Source organism: Embiotoca jacksoni, unplaced genomic scaffold (assembly GCF_022577435.1).
Source record: "Embiotoca jacksoni isolate LCO1_2020_lvr unplaced genomic scaffold, fEmbJac1.0.p SCAF_4, whole genome shotgun sequence".
Taxonomy (NCBI): domain Eukaryota; kingdom Metazoa; phylum Chordata; class Actinopteri; family Embiotocidae; genus Embiotoca; species Embiotoca jacksoni.
Window position 1 is genome coordinate 4,090,883 of NW_027185392.1, and position 18,462 is coordinate 4,109,344.

Below are 18,462 nucleotides of genomic sequence, written 5' to 3' on the forward strand. Positions count from 1 at the left end.
TTTTGGTTCAGCCTCAACACTCTCGCCAACCTTGTGTCCAAATGCAGGAAGCTGTTTTAAGCAAAATAGTCCTGACAAACACATCAGATGTAACGTATTGTGGCCGTTGGTGTTTTTGCTGATGCTGACGTTGCACTCTTCACTTGGACAGTGCTAACGTTAGCCGGCTGCTCCCGGCCTGTGGTATTCGTGCAACCTTTAAACAGAAGTCACAAGCTCGTGGTTACGGTGTGGGAATTGGTGCACGTTGTGTGTTTGGTGTTCAAGTGGTTAGGTCGTGAGAACACCGCTGCTGGGCAACAGCAACGTGGACGACGTCTGTAAGCCACTGAGGCTAACAATTTAAGGCTGTCGGGAACATCCACTTATTTCCTGAGAGGTAATCCTATAAAAACTGAAAAACTCTATGGCTAAAGTTATGATCTATATTAACTGAACATCCAACGAAAAAATAACTTCCATAGCCTCCGCCATTACGTGACAACTTGTGAACTCGAGCTCCGGGGTCGTGAGTGGGGCGTTCAAACGCAGTCTTCTAGGGAACAGGATGAACACGGCCCCGTCTGAGTTGCGACTGGTTGCGTGGAATATAGGTTTCAAAGTGTTGCCGCGGCGTCGTCTGATTCTTTGTGCCCTTTTGGATGCAGAATATTATTTTAAGGCCACCGACAGGAAAAAGCGGGCAGGTGAGAACAGGAACAGGTGAGCGTCACAAAGAGCCCCCTGGGTAATGTAGTTTATTTAGGGCCATTATGAATCATTCACATAACCTGATATGGAGGGGGCAGAAAACATGAGAAGTGCTGCGAGCAAGAAAAAGTCACAGTACACCAATGAGTAAAATGTAGATGTGCCAGTATGGTGAGTTCAGGCACGCTTTAGGCACGAGTTTTAATCATGTGGGCTAAATGTTTTGGGAATAGTGTTGTTCTTTCAATTTAGGACTGAAAGTTTTTATGCATTTGTTTATAATGTGTTTGTGTGACCTGTCTATTTTCTGTGTAGCAATCTTTACTCCATAACTTTTAGAAGACCAGAAAACCAACCTTGAGTCAATGCATGGTGAGTAAAAACTACTCAGTTAGAAACGGAGGCAAAATATAGCAATGACAGCAATGTGCCATATTTCTTACAAGCTCTTTTCTTAAGATTACAACTTAGTGTGTGTGTGTGTGTGTGTGGGGGGGGGGGGGGGGGGTAATTAAGGAACCTTCATAGTAGCCTACTTTTTAATGTTTCATTATGTTGAAATCTGGAAACTAAATAGAGCCGTCACTTGGGCTGTATTGCATTCATGTGCACCCCCTCCCATCCCCTCTCTCCCTCTGCATGTTCTCCCTTCGTCCTGCAGGACTAGACTCTCTCCCTCCGCCGCTGCAACCTGACTCTGACACAACCGGCGTATGTCTGCGATCTGAGAGCCGCGCAGAGACGCAGAGGAAGCCACAATCCTCCCTGTAAGACGCACAACTTGTCTTTTCTCGCTTCCCGCTGAAGCCGAAGAAGACGGGTGGTTTTAACGCTGCGACGGGGCTGTTTTAGAAGAAGGATTTTGGAGGAGGATCCAAACAAGGTAAACCATGTCCGAACAACCGCAGATGTAGGTGTAGCTGTACTGGACGGGACAGGATGGGGAATAGGCTCATGCACCGGGTAAACGATGCTACCATTTAAAAATACAGCCATCCGCAAGTTAAGGCTTATTAAAATGGGAGCATGATTGGCGTAGAAATGTAATAGGCGATGCATTCCGTACAATGTGCTGTAATTGAGCCGAAATGGTGCACCGCACCGGGAACACGGAGTTGATACATACTCTGTAGGTTCATGTGAGGAGAAACTGTTCGGTGCTGCTGCGGATGATGATGAAGAAGAGGGAAACCAGGAAATGATTTAAAGACGCTCGGCTGGTGCAGATTCGACTTTGGGCAAAAATGAAAATGACCCGGGAGGACGAAAGAGAGATATGACAGAGTTTGCAGGAGGAGGATTTTTTTTTTTTTTTTTTTTTTGCAAGCCTGCACTGCAATGTCAGGGGGGATGCTGTAAATGCAGCAGTACTGCATGTGAAAAAAAAAAAAAAAAAGAAAGTACAGAAATGTCACTGTAAACTCAAGATCAAATCCCAGAGAAATATCATAAATACTATAATGATATAGATCTTTTCAAATGATTGTAAATTAGCTTAAGGCTATAAACTCAGTTTTGAGCTTCTCAGACACAAAGTCCCAACAACAATATCAAAGAAACATGAATATTTCCATCAAGGTTATTATAGATTAGTCCTGAATTGATGGAAATCCCAAATTCAGGCATTGAAATACCATGATACCTCATAAAAATTCACAAATGAGAACAAGATGTACTATAACATAAAAAATAAAAATAAAAAAAAACCTCTTTAAAGCTCTTGTAGACTGTGGGAGGTGATGCTAAGGCCCATGTACTGACACAAACCAAGCCTCCACTTGCTCATCGTTGACCCTGTCTTTGTTCGCCTCCTTTTTTTTTTTTTTTTTTTTTTTTTTTTTTTATTCTGGGAGTTATCTCCATGAGGACACTTCGCAGGCAGCCAGGCAGTGTCAGCATAAATCCACACAAGATGGAGAGTGGTTGTAAATCGAGGGCGCAGGTGCCTCCGCCAAAGTCAGGACACTGGGTTGTACGAGAGGGTAAAGACATCTTAACCCAGTTTAGTCGTCCTTCTCTTACTCCCAGAGTTAAACACATTTTGGGTCTGTTTATGTAAATGTGTGGCACTCGGGAAATCTAATTTAAAGGAACTAATGCATATTAAGACATCGTGATTACAGCAAATATCGAAGGGTGAGTTTTTTTGTAGTAGTTTTGGAGGTCCTTTGCCCAACAAGGAACTCCGTCTGGACGTTGTTTCTTGTTCGCATCGAGCCTCAACATCCTCCCCCATCCCATCAAACTCTTGTGTATGAAACCCCGGAGTGAAGCTGCATGTCCTAGAACAGTGGGATTCATGCAGTCACAGCTTGTGTATTCTGTCCCCTGGCTGCAGGTCTGTCCCTGATAACGTGACCACTGAAGGAAGAGAACACAGAACTGCCTCATCATGAATTTTGTAATGAAAGCTGCGATGGGAGGTGAGTAGTGTGCCTGGCACGAGGTTGATTTAACAGCACTGCAGTGTAAAGGCTTTAAAGGGATGTTCGGCAGCAGTAGCAGCGTTGCACTGGCCGGCTAGATATGTGGACACTGGGCTGCGATAATCCATCCTGCACCAAACCACTGACTTCAGCTCCCCCATTCGCTCTTTCTTTCTCTCTTTCTTTCTCTCTTTCTTTCTCTCTCTCTGCAGGCATCTTTTAAAATCCTTTCAGAGCACAACATAACTTATTTAGAAATGGCATCCTGTTGGCCAACTCTTTGACTACCCCCGAGGGTTATAACCTGACATGAACAAGATTAGAAAAACCTGTTATACTTTTTCTTTCTACATTTCTGCTTTTGTTGAAATAGTTTCTTTGTGACCAGTGTATCACGTCTCTGTAAATGAGGTAAGGACTGCCGCAGATGAAATGGGACGGTAGCAGCAGCAAGCAGTGGCAGCAGAAGGTCTAGTCATATACGAATAATGTACACGCCGAATGAAAACCTTGCATCTCCAAACTGTCAGCTTCTCGGGACACAGCCGCAGCCTTAAGGTAGCTCGATCTCAATACGCGAGTTATGAGGTTTTAACACGACTAAAGTAACGGAGCAGGCTGCTTTTCAAGCCAACCATTGGCACATTTTGAGGCAAGAGAGATAGAGAAAGGCTGTTATGCCAAGAACTATGACTGACTTTTTTTTTTTTTCATATGACTTTTGTCCTTTAAAGCCTTCAGGTATTATCCTTTAGAATATTATCTTAGCTATTATTTGCCCCCTAATTAGTTCTCATTATGGCTCTGTAATCCATCCTCCTCGTCAGCTATAGCTTCGAGGCGAAAGGCAGGAAACTGGCACCGGTTAGTAATGCAGCCGCTACTCATATACTGGTCAGTCGTGCGTGATGTTGAGTTGTTGTCCAGGTTACAGAGGTGATAGGTAGTTACAGTTGGGATGTTGTAAAGTTGAAGCTGAGCCCCGGCTCCTCATTGGGATGCAGAGGATGCAAGCGCTGCCTTGTTCTGCATTGCTCCTGTGCCTGCGCTATGAATTCTTAAATCAACTGCACTGCATCGAAGCCCGGTTACACTCCATTTAAGTCGGGCTGCACTCCGCCTGCAGACTTCGGGAATGGATTTGACAGTGTGGGTGTTTGTGTGTACGTTGCCTATGCAGGAGAGATGTTTTATAGATATTGTAAAGGGCAGCGATGTGTGTACGTGATCTATACCTGGAGACAAGATAAATTATGGAGGCTGCACAGGCCGATGTTGGGGTATAGATTTTTTTATGTGTAAGAGAGAACGACAAGAGAGCAAAGATGCTAGAAAGACGACGTTTTATAATTAACTGGGATGTGTGTCTAATAATCAACATTGATGCTTTTTGAGGGTGATCATTTTGCTGTCATTGGCTTTGTCTCATTGTTACAGGAATCCTGTGGACCATGTTTACTGACTGGGACACAGTGACCTCTTTCCACAAAAATGTCTGCAAAAATACTGACAGTGCAGATCTGTAAAGCTCCCTGTGGGGGAAGGATAACCAGATAATGAAACAAACCAATTAGACAGACAATCAATCAGCCAAGCTATCAATGTGACGCTCGGCGCCTGTCAGTCAATACATCAATATTAGTGAAATATTCTTTAACTATTTACGATCGTTGGGCTGCGTGTGGCCTAGTGGTGTAAGCAACGGACCGTGTAATCATAATGTCCCTGGTTTCATTCCTACTGACCTTTGTTGTGTGACATTCTCCTGTCCCCCTTTTCCCCATTTCCTCTCAGGCTTCGCGCTCAACTATACAAATAAAGCAAAAAAAACCAAAAGATTAACATATGTTCTGCTTTTCTTTTTGTTTTACATATTTTCATTTTGGGCTGGCAGTGATGGTCATTATGCTAGTCCAGCACTTTGGTCCAGATTGAAGTCTAGTGGATGGATTGCATTAACATTGTGTGCAGGAATGAATGGTTTCCAGAGGAGGATTTCTATAGAGTTTGGCAAAGCCCTGACATTTCCTCTGGCGCTACCAAAAGGTTGACATTTCTGTTGAGAAAAATATATTGCATGTTGAATGGATTTAGCTGGCTACTGAACTTTTAATGACTACTTAATTTCCATTTCTACATCTATTTTTGAGCTATATCGGCACCTGTTGAGTGTGTAGAATAAACGGAGAGACTGGTACCTTTTTGAGAGATTAGAAATACAATAAATCAAGTTGCATTTGTTCCATTGTTATTCTGAAACTATCAGAGGTCAGATCTTACAGCTTGTTGTTACACTCCTCGTTTCCACCCTGTGATTAGTTTTCTCTTGCATGGATGTAAATTTGCTATCCTGTCACCGAGTGTTTTGCCGAGTATGTTAGGCAATGAGTGTATGGATGAAAGTCTTCGTGAAAAAGAGGATGCTGCCAGTGCATTAAGTAATCCTCCAAGGCTTCTTTGGTTACAGATACTTGAAAGAAAACAGAGCGATATTTGACTGTGATGATTCAGCAGGACTAAAATCCGTAGCTTGGATAGTGCTGGGCTGAGTGGTGATCTGGTGCAATAGCCACAGTCGAAACTGCAGGTCACGTGATGCCCAGACCGACATTTTACCCACACAGCCATTGCAAAACCATAACAAAAGACCTTTGGTGAAAAAAAAAAAAAAAAGCAAGTATTAGCTGCATTGCCACATGATTTTAGTGCAGTTCATGTATGCAGGCCAGAGAAAGTTTTTAATATAAGTACATACTCTATGTGGAGGCCTTGAAAGAACATACTCAGCGTCCCTACCTGGGTGCTGTTAAATCTATGCTACACAATTAAATTTCTTCCTTTGAACTGAATTGAAGAACGTTTCGTACCAAATGCCAGTATTGGATTTGAGTACAACTCGGAGTGCAAAATGGATGTGTGGGTAGAAGAGCTGCTTGTTTCTCCTTTCACCGCCACTTAAAATATGTACACATAAGCTTTTCAATAGGAAAGAGCAATATAATATCAACTGACCTCCATGTAGCTCAACACAGTCCTCTCTCGAGGGTTCAAAGTAGGAGGAAGGAATTGTGTGTGTATAACTATGCTGTGGATCCAAGTCAAACCCACCAATAGAAACTCTTGTCTCCTAAATCAGCAATGGGACGCCCATTACGTCCAATTCAACTTGTAGACAAAAGTTTTTGACTCGCGACTGAGGAGGTCTGATTAACAGTCAAAAAATGTTTTGATACAATAAAGAGGCTGGTTTCATATGCAAAATTCTCAAGTCTGGAACCAAAACCAACTAAACTGTGAGAGAGAATTTGTTTAAAATCCACCTCATTATTCTCAGTTCATTTCTACATAAAAGAAATTATGGGCCTCACCCTCCTCATTAACAACTGTCACTTTGAACCAAAAGCGCAGTAATCAATATATATATATATATTGGCCATTGTAATAAATCCTATCCATCCAGCATTAACAGAGATCTAGACTGATTACTGCTGATGCAACAACTTTCATGAAAACACAAAACTAATATTGAACAACGTTAACTTATGTATAATGTATCGGGCTCCCTGGACAACATTTTATGAGTCCACAGGATCCTAAAAATGTTCAGCTTGGTCACAGAGATGATTAAGTTAAGCTCCATTCCACAATTTGAAATCAGGATGAATCAATGCACCTTTATTGTAATTTGGGAACCCTGGAAGCAACTCACATTTTTTCTGCAAACCAAAAATTCATGATCCACCGTGGTTTCCTTGTCAACTGATTTCTGTTGCTCCTGACTGGTTCATTGCTGACTCAGCACTTCACGACTCTTAAAAAGTTGAAGTTAGTTTGACGGAATAAGGGTCTGTTAAGTGAGCTCATCATTTAGTCTCAAGGTGTGGAGATCATTCAAACTCAGGCCTCAGGCAGCAGTCACAGCATAACTGTATCAGCAGAAAAGTTAGCCTGCAACCTGCAACTCAACAGCAACATTTAATAACCAAATTAACATAAATGTAACTTTAATATAATGCTTCATTAACAAATGCGTGGTTTGCCAAAGTGAAAACCAATTAGTAGGTGTTCTGCTACTAGGGATGGGTATTTCGAGCAAATATACAATTGATATACAATCAACTCCTATTCGAAGTAACGTAACAACGGGTTTTTGTCTTGTATTCAGCTTCTACAGAAGTGATTTAACACGCTTGTCCTCTGACAACCTTTAACCTGTTATGTAATCATTGTTTAGTTCTATATTTTAACATCACATACATTTGATTGTATGTCAACATATGGGCTTAACAAAGTGTCAGCAAGTACATCGCCAGTGTTTAAGTGTGACGAAGCAGTGTTATTTGAGGTGAAGTGAAAGCAGAAGACATCTTGAGATGTTCTTCCCTCACCCCATCACCTCAGTGCAGATAATCACATTTAGCAGTACTCTAAAATGATTGGCCGAGGGAACCAGGTCTTCACCGATGGATTGGTCTAAAGGGCTGCTGCAGACACGCACGCACGCATGGTTGCACACACACACACACACACACACACACACACACACACACACACACACACACACACACACACAACTTGTGTGTTACTCCAGCAAATCAAATTTAATTCTCCAAATGGACCTTGAGCTCCTGCCAGAGAGCAAAGTGTGTGACTACATGTGTCTGATGTCCAGGTTCTACAAATAATGCATTCAACCATCTACTGTAAGTCACGAACAGTGAGATAGAGACAAAGAAAAGGAAATTCAGATAAAAGATGGTCTATTTGTATCCGAGCCTGGTATTGACTACCTTTTTTCTGAACGTTTTTTTAAATAAAGAAAAGTGTTGTAACTTTTGGTATCTGCTGAACACATCCTTTGATTAAACGACTCATTATTTTTACTTTCTTTTCTGGATACAAGTAAAAAAAATGAATCTCTGTGTCATAACATTTTTTAAATTACCTTTTTTTTTAATGGAAATCTTTGAACAGATCTTTATCACAGCAGACATTTTGACTTACAATAAGGAAAACAAAACGCAGAAAGAAAAACACTGATAGTTTTCTTGAAACAAATGATTAATTGTCCCATTTTATAAGGTTGGATTATTTTGAGGTCATTAAAAAGGTGGTTGCTGCACAATTAAAATTATAAAGGTACAATGTTATAAATCTCATCTAAATGGTCAGTCATAAAAATATAAATGTGCATTTATTAATATTACAAAGATAGCATATACATAAAAACATGAATTTCTGTGCAAATATTTACAGCCCGATGAGCCTATTCTCACTCTTAGATGCAGGATTTATATTATTGATGATATGCTACTATGTTAAAACTGTTTTATAGCCTTCAGAGTGAATTAGAATTCTAATTCTAGCATAAATCTTTCAAATCAACTGGTGAAAATTACATGCACATAAACAACGTATTACTATGTATTTTAGGCGGGGGGTTAAGAGTGGTGTAATGTGGTTTGCATTGCGCTGTGAAATAAAGCTGTTCTATTTTAAGCCCTGCTCGATACGCTGTGTAAAGCTGCTCCACCTGAGGGAAATTTCAGTTTGCTCAAAGCACAACTGCCACCAATTAGCAATAATATTTATTTAAAAAGTCCTTTACTACAAATTTCCCCCCCGACACATATTTGTGAAATTATATAAGCCATATTGAGACAATGGTTTCTGTCCTGAAGGCCCAACCTAAATCTTTACAGTATCCTCATGTGCGTAGGATTTAGAGGAGGATTTGCTTGAGAACTTTGAGTGGGAAAAGAGAGATAAGCACTGTTTTATCTGATGCTGTCAAAAGTTCGAGCTCTGGGAGAGTTGGCTAAGGTTAGTCATCTTTCCCAGTTTCCCTCAAGACTTTGGATTTAACAAAGATTTAACGGGCAACTTTCAGAAGGAACAGATTAGAGAAATGACACCTTATATCTGACAGCGCAGTATTGAAGGAAATAGTATTATAATTCAAAAGACAAAGCTGCCATAAGAAAATGTCTTAAAAGGTTGAATTTGGCTGTGAATTTTATTTTGGATAGGGTCTGTATCTGGAATTTCTACAGGTTGTCTTTGATATAGTCTTGTAGTGTCTAAACCTAAACCGCAGTACATTTTATTTTCTTTAAACTGGCTTTCATTTTTCTTTACCGACACTGACTCATCTACTGTAATGTGGATTAAACAACAATAAAAGGAGGCAAAAGTCCAACCTATCAGCTATCCTTTAGAAGCTTTTATTATCTTACGTAATTCCTAACAACCATATAGATAAAGTGTAAGGACACCTAAATCAAAAGCTTGACGCAGCTTATGTGATGACTGCAAGCTTAATAGAATCACTGTGGTTTAAAGAGGACATTGCTGTATCGCTAGCAAATGGCTCACAAAGCAACAGCCGGTATCATATCTCCATATAACTCAGAGCTTTGTCTCCCAGGATCCTCTTTACATTTGAAAAAAAGATGATCTGAATGTGCTAATAAGATTTTATGAAACCAGCCCGAGTTTGTTTTGGTTTGACTTATTGTAGTTAAAATAGGCCCCGAAGGGGCTTAGCTTATTGTGAGTCATTGCTCTACTTAAAGGATTCAATAGCAGTTATTTACATGGATTTTATTGGACATATTCAGGTTCTGGGCTGATCCTGAATCCTGCTAGCGGTATTTCAGATAAGCTCTTACTTTGGCTCTGAGAAGTGTGGATACATCTGGATTATACAACAGATCGGAGCCTGATCAATTTGTCGGTTGGCTGACTTTATTTGCCGACATAGGTCTATCACAGCTAACTGTATATCATATCAGCTTATGTGTCCGATCTAAAAATATACATGTTTTTACAAAACATTATGCAAAAACCAAAGATGCGTGGTGTAAATTTGAAATTGTTGTATTTGTGTTTTTATAGTTTAAAGTTATTTCTAATTATCATTAAATTGTAAAATACCCGGCTTTCATTACATATCTTTGTCAGAAATTGATCAGAAAATATGGTATTGGCATGGGCTCCGAAAACCAAGCATCAGTCGGGCTCTGCCGTAAATGAATGTTAACATTAAGTTCAATTTTGACTTTTAAAGTATATGCAAGCTCATCGTTTTGCTGACTTAATCACTGGTCAAAGCAGAAGCGTCTATCACTGAGTAGTAAACCATTTCTCAGTTTAATAAGAAAAACCTTGACGCAACCTGTCTCCTCGTGATGCAATTAATACTTAGTGGTAACAGCACAGTAGGTATGTATGGATGAGTTATTAAATTTGTATGTAAGCAGTCCAGAGGATCACTTGAACTGGGAAATAAGCTTTATATATGTAAATGTTACCACTGATGTAAAGTAATGTGAAGCCACACATTATGAATGTTTACGTATATTTGAGCAGATAAGAGTGTCGTGCATTCAAATACACACAAAAAGAAATCGCTCAACCTTGAAAGAACTCATGGTTGCAAGCCCCGAGCTGAAACTAAGTAATTATTAATGTCCATATGTGCATATATATGGACAGTTACATTTCTCCCTCTCTGCTTCACTAAAGTTCTCTCTCTCACATACTATCTCATACTTGTGAGAGGCAAAGATAGTCTGGTCATGGTTTGGCATATATTGCCGTGTCAGCTTCACCGTGCTGCTCGTCCAATGCTGATGCAGCAATACCTCAGCTTGCATTGGATTTCTTTCTTCCTGTCTGATCTGTCTCCGTTAAATCTAAGTGGCTCATTAATGCAGCTGATTCTGACTCTTTTTTTTTTTTTTTTTAATGTAGGTGATGCTGAGGTGGAATTTTAACCTCATTGCAGTGGTGTGCACTGCAGTTCATAGACAGCACCTGTGCTGATTACTGCAGGCGGCCATCTTTGTGACTTCAGCCATTGGACCAATTCACATTGGTCTGTGTATTACAAATCCTGGATGTACAGCTCTTACATTTTGGAAAATACTACTTATTTGCGTTCTTGCTGAGACTAAATGAAATAAATAACCCGTTATGTCTTTATTGACCTACTGCTAGCAACGGGTTAGCTTAGTTAAGCATAAAAACTAGAAGGGTAAAACAGCTGGTTTTCCAAAAATTTTAAAATTCACTTTGTACAAATGCTCCGAATAGAAAAAAAAAGAAGAAGCTTGCAACGAAGGTTTCCAGACCATAATCATAGTGAAGACTGAAGCCGTCAGCGATAGGTGGGCAGAGCCAGGCTGACTGAGCTCACCTGATTCAGATTAAACAGATGTTGTTCTCTGCTCGCCTTTCAACACTCTCATGGAAATTATGTAATCAGACTGAATGCAGCTGTTAAAAAAAAGTATTTGAGTTGTTCAACTGTATTTCTCCTGCGCTCACCCATCTCCATATTTTCTTCTCTTCTTCCTTTAATGCCTCTCTGCTTTTTTGATCCAGTTTGTTTTTATTACGCTGATGATTCAAAGTACAAGCAGCACCGGGGGCAGCTGCACACTGAAAGAGTGCTCTGCCTTTCCCTTTTAGTTGCTTGTTTTCTCTCCTCACATGCTTCTTGCGTGCCTCTCATCTCCCTCCCCCCTTTCGTCCTCCTATCTCCACACTCCCTTTCATTTCCCTTTTTTTCCCCCTCTAGTTTTACGCAGTCCCCCCGCCCCCTCCCCCCATCTTTTGAGCAGTCCCTCTCTCTCCATCCCACAGAAACTGCTGGGTAATCCAACTAACTGGAACAGCTCATCTAATTGGACTGAATAGTTTCTGACAGATTCGCTGCCTCTCTTCCCGCTTTTCATATTTTCCTAAATATATCTTGTTTTTGTCAAAATATTCCGAATTAGACTCAATATATCCTCTAGTCCTAATTCTTCTTTCTTTTTTTTTTTTTTGCCATCTTCACTGCTCATCTACTCCAACCCAAATGTTTTAGACCACTGGCGTTTCTCTTCATCTTTTTTATGATGATTCTTGTTGACAGATTTCCTGCTTTTCTCCTCATTTTGTTTGCGACACTCAGCATTTTTCTGCCTTGGCATCATGACGCATTACTTTACACGATGCTTAATATCTAGAGGCGCCGTTAACGGATTTATGTAAGACATATTCCAGGGATCTTGCTTTTTGACATGCAAAATTCATATTTGTACTATTTACTCTCTAACACATCTTTTTCTTGTGTCATCCTGATTAAAGAGCAAGTCTCTACTCGTCAGCCTTTCTTTCCGGGCTGCAACAACACCTCTCAATGTAAGAGATGTGTTGTGCAAAGAGTATACGTTGCTATATTCGTCATTTAAAATCTTACATCAGTTTAACAAACAAACTCCGCCGGATCCATAATCCCTACTCATGATAAACACTCTGTGGGTCCCCAAATATGTGTTTGGTAACTATCGAGGCTGTAGGACACCAATATCAGATGTTCAGTGTTGTTACTGACAGTTTGAGGGTGTTAATGACTTCAGAGGGAGGTATGGGCATGTCAGTTATTCGGAGAACCTTCCGCACTCACGAACTTCTAAAGCTCTCACCTTTGCTCTGCACATCTAACGTCAAACTTACTTCATCTGGGGACAAAGCGAGCCATTGATTGTTGATCTGTTGATGGACCATCTGCTCTCAAATGACTGTTAATAGCTGTGCTAGCTTTACCTGGCAGATTTTGTACTGCACCTCTCTTACTTTAGTTTTTTTTTTTTTTTTTTTTTTTTCCACAGAACATTTCCACGGATGTAGTCGTCTTTGCATGTTTGTGCTGTTTGTACAGAAGCATTTAATCGGCACACACACGACACAGTAACGTGTTCATCTTCTTTTCTGTTGGAAAAAAATATTTAGGATGAACTACCGCCACCTTCTGGCTATAGTAATGCATTAGTATCGCGTGCCAGTAAAGTGAAGAGGATTGTCATATAAACAGTTCTGCTTTTTAAAGTAAACTATGACCCCTCGATATTGAGAAAGAATTAGCATTTTATAAATCAATCACAAGTGGTGCTTTTTTTTTAAGGTCAATTAAAGTTCTTTTAGGACAAACAACTTTGAAATAATAAATATATGAATTCTTAATTATATCCCTGATGTTGTGAAGAGGTATATGAAATCACATTAAAAACGTCACATTGGGAGATTAAATTTGCAGTAATTATTTTTTTTTACAGTGAAATCAATCGGTTCAAATGCAGGTCTGTGAGAGACAATGAAACGTTGCATTAGAATGAAAATGGACAAAGTTATTGCGCTTGACATATTACAATATTGGATTTTGGCACAATATCTTCTTTTATTCATGAAACTCTTTTCTCAGGCTTTACCTGAGGTTTGTAAATTCTTCTGTCTCTATTTCAGTCCCAGAAATCAATTTAGCTGCTTGTCATGTGTCTGACTCAGCTGGTTTCTCTCACTGCGTCTCAGACTAATTTGATAGTTTGACATCTCCATCCCGAAGGCCTGCTAGAGCCGTCAGTGTCTCCTGTCTTTCTCATTCTTTCTCCCCCTTTTTTTCTCTCTTGCAGGAGGCCCTCCTGATGTGGGCAAAATGCTGGGTGGGGAGGAGAAGGAGGAGGACCCCGACGCAGCGAAGAAAGAGGAGGAGCGACAGGAGGCGCTGAGGCAGCAGGAGGAGGAGAGGAAGGACAAATATGCCAAGATGGAGGCTGAGAGGGAAAGCATGAGGCAAGGCATCAGGGATAAGGTACGATGATAATGACGGACAGCGCACTGTCAAATTAACCTACTGACTGAGTGAAACATGTATTCACCCAACACGAAGAGCTACCGTCAGTAAGTCAGTCCGTCTCTCATTGTGAGGAAAACAGCCACCAAACCAAAGAAAAACAGGCAAAACATCTACGGATCATTTTCCAACAATGAATGCGACTAAACCTGAAAACCTGTCAGGAAAAAGTAAAAATCGCAATATCTCCTACAAGCTCTTGGTGTCAAATCTTGCCTTGTTCATGTGAGAGGTTTTGACGGTTTTTTGATGCCGTTGTTCACACAGCTTCTAAAGGCTTCACATCCTGGCTACAAGAGAGCTTCTTTTTTTGTTTTGGTATTTGAAGACCTGTCGTTGAAATTGACTATTGTGACACTATTTTCCTTGCTTTTGTGTTATTTTTAACGTTTTCTTACTGCACAAAATAGATCAGTGGCGGATCTGAGAAGGAGCTACACAGAACTGAGAGATGCTGAAAGATCACGAAAAGGATGAGCTGTGATCAATAGAATAAATTAGAATTTTTAGATCGAAATGGGGGGGGGTGGTCAGAGACAGGTCTGAGTTAGAACTAAAACTGCAAGACAGAATGAAGACTGAGACTTTTATGTGTTATGGGTTTATACTAATTTTGCAGGCTTGCGCATTGTATTGACTTCTGCATATTGAATCAACATTAGGCTTATTTGTATCTTACTGTCAGCTGCGGGGTTTGAAACAGTTCGTCGTCAGACCGAGTTTGCCGCGAGTTTCCTTCTCCACACACGTCAGTCCGTAGAGCTGCTGTGGTTGCGATGTCTGCAGTGCAAACCACTTCACTGCAGCGACGGCGTGTAAAAGACGGGCTCTCTGTGGGTGGGGCAGGTCTGAGGGGAACGCAGTGAATCAGCGGGATGAAAAGCGGCACTCCTCCTCCGGCTCCTCACCTCCTCTCTCGCTCCGAAGAGAAACAGAGAGCGGAGGAACGACTCGCAAAGTGCTCGTTACCGAAAGGTTTCTGTCAGCTTCCTCCACAGCTTCATCCCGTTGCGCCACATAGTGTAAAAAAAACAAAAACGTCCGTATCAGTGGTGAAGGCTGTAACGACGCATGTCATACTGCAGGAAAGATGACGGAACAGATCGAGTCATGTGCAAAACCGTTTCATCCGGTTGTCGAAGAAGTGGCATGAAGGACGTTAAAATCGTCAACCAGAAATATTATTTTGAAAATATGATGAAAATATTTGAATAACAAAGCATGTTAGCGTACAGACATTTTATGACTCCTATGATGCCCGCAGTCTCACATCAAGTCTAAAAAAATGTTGCTTGACAACACATTGTGGGGAGTGATGATTTCATACTTCCACTTTTTCCAATAGATATTTGTATTTATTGTTTTGTTTTTTTCTTTAGATGAACTGTTATAATGTGCGAACACTGAAAAGCAGCAACGAAGAGATCTACTCCGTTTTTTTGAACATTTCAAAACTTTTGCTTTGATAAAATACAAAGAAATATATTGACGGACACACGGAGAAGCACGAGGTCAAGAAAAAGATGAGCAGTGTTGTAAAACAGGAAGAAATCTCCATAGGATTTGTCAAATAAATTCAATGTTCAGTAGGATATCTGAGTGCAGAAGAACTCCACAACAAGCTAGAAAACATCAGAGAAAGAGGACAGGTGTGTATGGATGTCTTGCTATCCAGTGATTTTGGTATCGTGGCCTCAATGATAGACTCAGAATCAGGAAGCAACCATCACAAAAAAAAAAAAAATGGCTATAATGTATTCAAAACATAAATTATTCTTTGTTTTAGCTATTAGAAATTTGGAAAAACGTGCAGCTGTATTATTTTCTTGCCATTCATGTGGCAGTGAGGTGGCAATGAAGGACTAAAATGTACGAGTGCTATGGGCTCAAAAATGGACACTGGAAGTATTCAGATAGTGTTCAATCATACAAAGTTACTCACCTAGTATATACAATGAAAAAGCCTCTGTAGTCTTTGGGGCCATACAGCTTGGACACCAGTCCGACTGGTTAAGAGCGTTGAGAGCGTGCACGTTCAAGACCTCTGCAGGCGGAGCTGTCTGACTTCCTGTTGACGTCCTGCAACCGTGAAAGGGATAGAGATTTTAGCCGAACAGATTTCTTCAAATGTTGTTGAGAGGAATGGATCACGTTGATTCATGTCTGGCGGTTTGTAAGAATTAGAAAATGTATTAGCTGCTTCACAGTCTTTCGATTGGCCATGATTATGTATAGGAAAAATACTTTTTGTGACTATGGATGTATTGAAGAGAACTGGATATTCAATCAAATGAAAGTTGCTCAGTGTTGCATACTGGAAAAGCCCTTCAAGCTTCTTTCGTGAAATACCCAGATGGTCTCCACACTTCCGCAAACTTTGGGGTAGTTTCCAGTTGAGCCTGCAGAGAGCATGCGCGACCTAGTCTGCTAATTCACTGTTGTCTCCCCACACATGTAGACGTAAATACGTCTATGACCGCACATAAGAATGAGCCTAAATAAAATAATCCAAATTAAAAAAAAAAAAAAAAAAAATCCAAAATATTATTGATCCAAATTAATCAAATTCTAATACTTAAAAACAGCCATTTTGGGAGGTTTCTACCACTCAGTAAAATGAATATACCGTTTTACAGAACGTACAATGTAAATCTAAATAGTTTGAAGTGTTTTCTCACCTGCTCCATCTTTACGTCCTTAAAACGTCTTTTTTTTTTTTTTTTTTTTTTTTTTTTTGTGTGTTTGACCTCCAGTACGGCTTGAAAAAACGCGAAGTGGCCGAGGCGGAGGCAGCGGCCGCGGCCGAAGAGGTCGCCGAGGGCAGCTTGACCCGACCCAAGAAGGCCGTGCCGGCCGGCTGCGGTGACGATGAGGAGGAGGAGAGCATCATGGACCAGGTGATGAAGTACCTGCCGGGTCCGCTGCAAGACATGCTGAAGAAGTAGGTCAGAGAGCAAGCGAGCAAATGCTAACATTAACTAGGTTAGTTCATGGGCTGCAGTTACAAGGTTTTCCTCTTTCACCCAGGTGTCAGTGCGTAAAATGAAGTATAAATTAGGTGTTTTATTCCGGTGGGATAAATTTCAAGTTGGATGGCGGGTAAATGAATTAAAAGTGAAGCTACGGTGACTGCAGCCGGTAGACTAAACTAGGCCGGCCAGGTGGATGTTAGTTTGACTGAACGTTAGTTCTGTTGATCTCCTGAAGCGAACAGCAGCGGAGGCGCTAAAACACAAACATTAGATGGTTTCTCCTTCTAGTGGGAGAGTTTTAAACTCCTTTTTTTTTTTTTTCTTCTCCTCTGCCACAGCTGCAGAGCTCTCTCGCAGCACCGAAAAATAATACCAATGTCCACCACCACATTCACTCAATTTGTACATATATAAATGAATACAGAAGAAGCCTAGAGGTGGGCAAACAATCATAAGTATTATATAAAAATATTATTCTGTGTGTCTGTCTCCAAAACAAACAAAAAAAAAAGGTGATAACTTGATAAGCCATATTTTAAAAAGGAAATTTAAAGACTACTGTTGTGTGCTCCTAAAGCTTCTGTTTTGTGTTCAAATATGTCTGAAATTTATGTCAAACCTTTTGCACACGTTACACATTCTCTGTAAAAAAAAAAAATAACCTATTGTGTATCGCCCCAACACGTGCCCACAATGCCCAACATCAGAGTGTGACTCACTCATGTAGTATAGTGTTTAAAAACGTTTCTATACTCTCCCCCCCCCCCCCCCCTCCACTCCCCGTCCCCCCTCAGTCAGTGCGTCTCCTCCTGATGTCTTGCATGCCATTTGTCTGGACAAGTTTGTTGTGTGAATATGTAACCCCTTTTATCCTCTTCTTTATCATGCAAAAAATATTAAGGCAATAACTCCTAAGTTTGACTGTGTTTTCACTACCGTGTCGATATAGCCGTTAATATTATCAGTAATAATAATAAAGAAAAAAAGATGTGTATGCATTCAGGAAATTTTATTTACAGGTTTGCAGGGTTTTTGTTTTTTTTGTTGTTTCATTGTTTTAATGAAGAATGACTGCGTAGCTGTTCACGCAACAGCCAAAACCTTAAGCTTTCAGCCATAAATCCAGAATTTACAGTATATTAATAATATCAGGATAGAGAGGGGAAGAATATGGCACGAATAAAGAAAACTTGTATTTTTTAACAAGCAGTATTAACTGGAGAGTGGACTACAAGTCTGTATTTTGCATAATGCAAAGATTTGTGCGAAAGGGACCACCTTCCATGAATACACACACATAATAAAGTAAATACTGCAGTTTGTCGACAGATTTGGTTCCACGGAAAATAACCAGGGGTGTAAAAAGAAGATGTGAAGTGATGCTTCATATAGTTGTTGGTTTTCAGAAAGAGCCATTGAGGGTGACGCAGAATGCCATGAGCAATAAAGGATTATCTTGTATGTTTCTGCCTGAGATTCAATAAAAACTTAAAACCTTGTTCACAGACATAAAACATTTGTTATCGTCTTTTCTCTGTGACGCAGCAATTTTTTTTTTTTTTAAACAGCCAACAAGCCTCCTCCTTTAATGTCTTGTCTTGCCTTGACATTTTTTGGGAGAAATTCTTCACCATGGAGAGTACAATTTATAATTTAGGACATATAAACAAAATTACTCTTCCACTGTTCAGAA

General features: G+C 40.3%; 1 protein-coding gene across 2 annotated transcripts; it reads left to right on the plus strand.

Annotated features, from left to right (window-relative positions):
* Nucleotides 1-1,047: 1,047 nt before the first annotated feature.
* Nucleotides 1,048-18,283, plus strand: cplx2a (complexin 2a). Of its 2 annotated transcripts, XM_069167179.1 has the most exons (5): nucleotides 1,048-1,062; nucleotides 1,352-1,573; nucleotides 3,029-3,113; nucleotides 13,577-13,755; nucleotides 16,551-18,283. In XM_069167179.1, exons 3-5 carry the CDS (start codon nucleotides 3,083-3,085, stop codon nucleotides 16,740-16,742), a joined length of 402 nt encoding a protein of 133 aa, XP_069023280.1. In that variant the 5' UTR covers nucleotides 1,048-1,062; nucleotides 1,352-1,573; nucleotides 3,029-3,082; the 3' UTR covers nucleotides 16,743-18,283. The 2 variants fall into 2 exon arrangements, with proteins under 2 accessions (XP_069023280.1, XP_069023281.1); XM_069167180.1 differs by lacking the exon at nucleotides 1,048-1,062 and having other exon boundaries at nucleotides 1,340-1,573.
* Nucleotides 18,284-18,462: the final 179 nt, after the last annotated feature.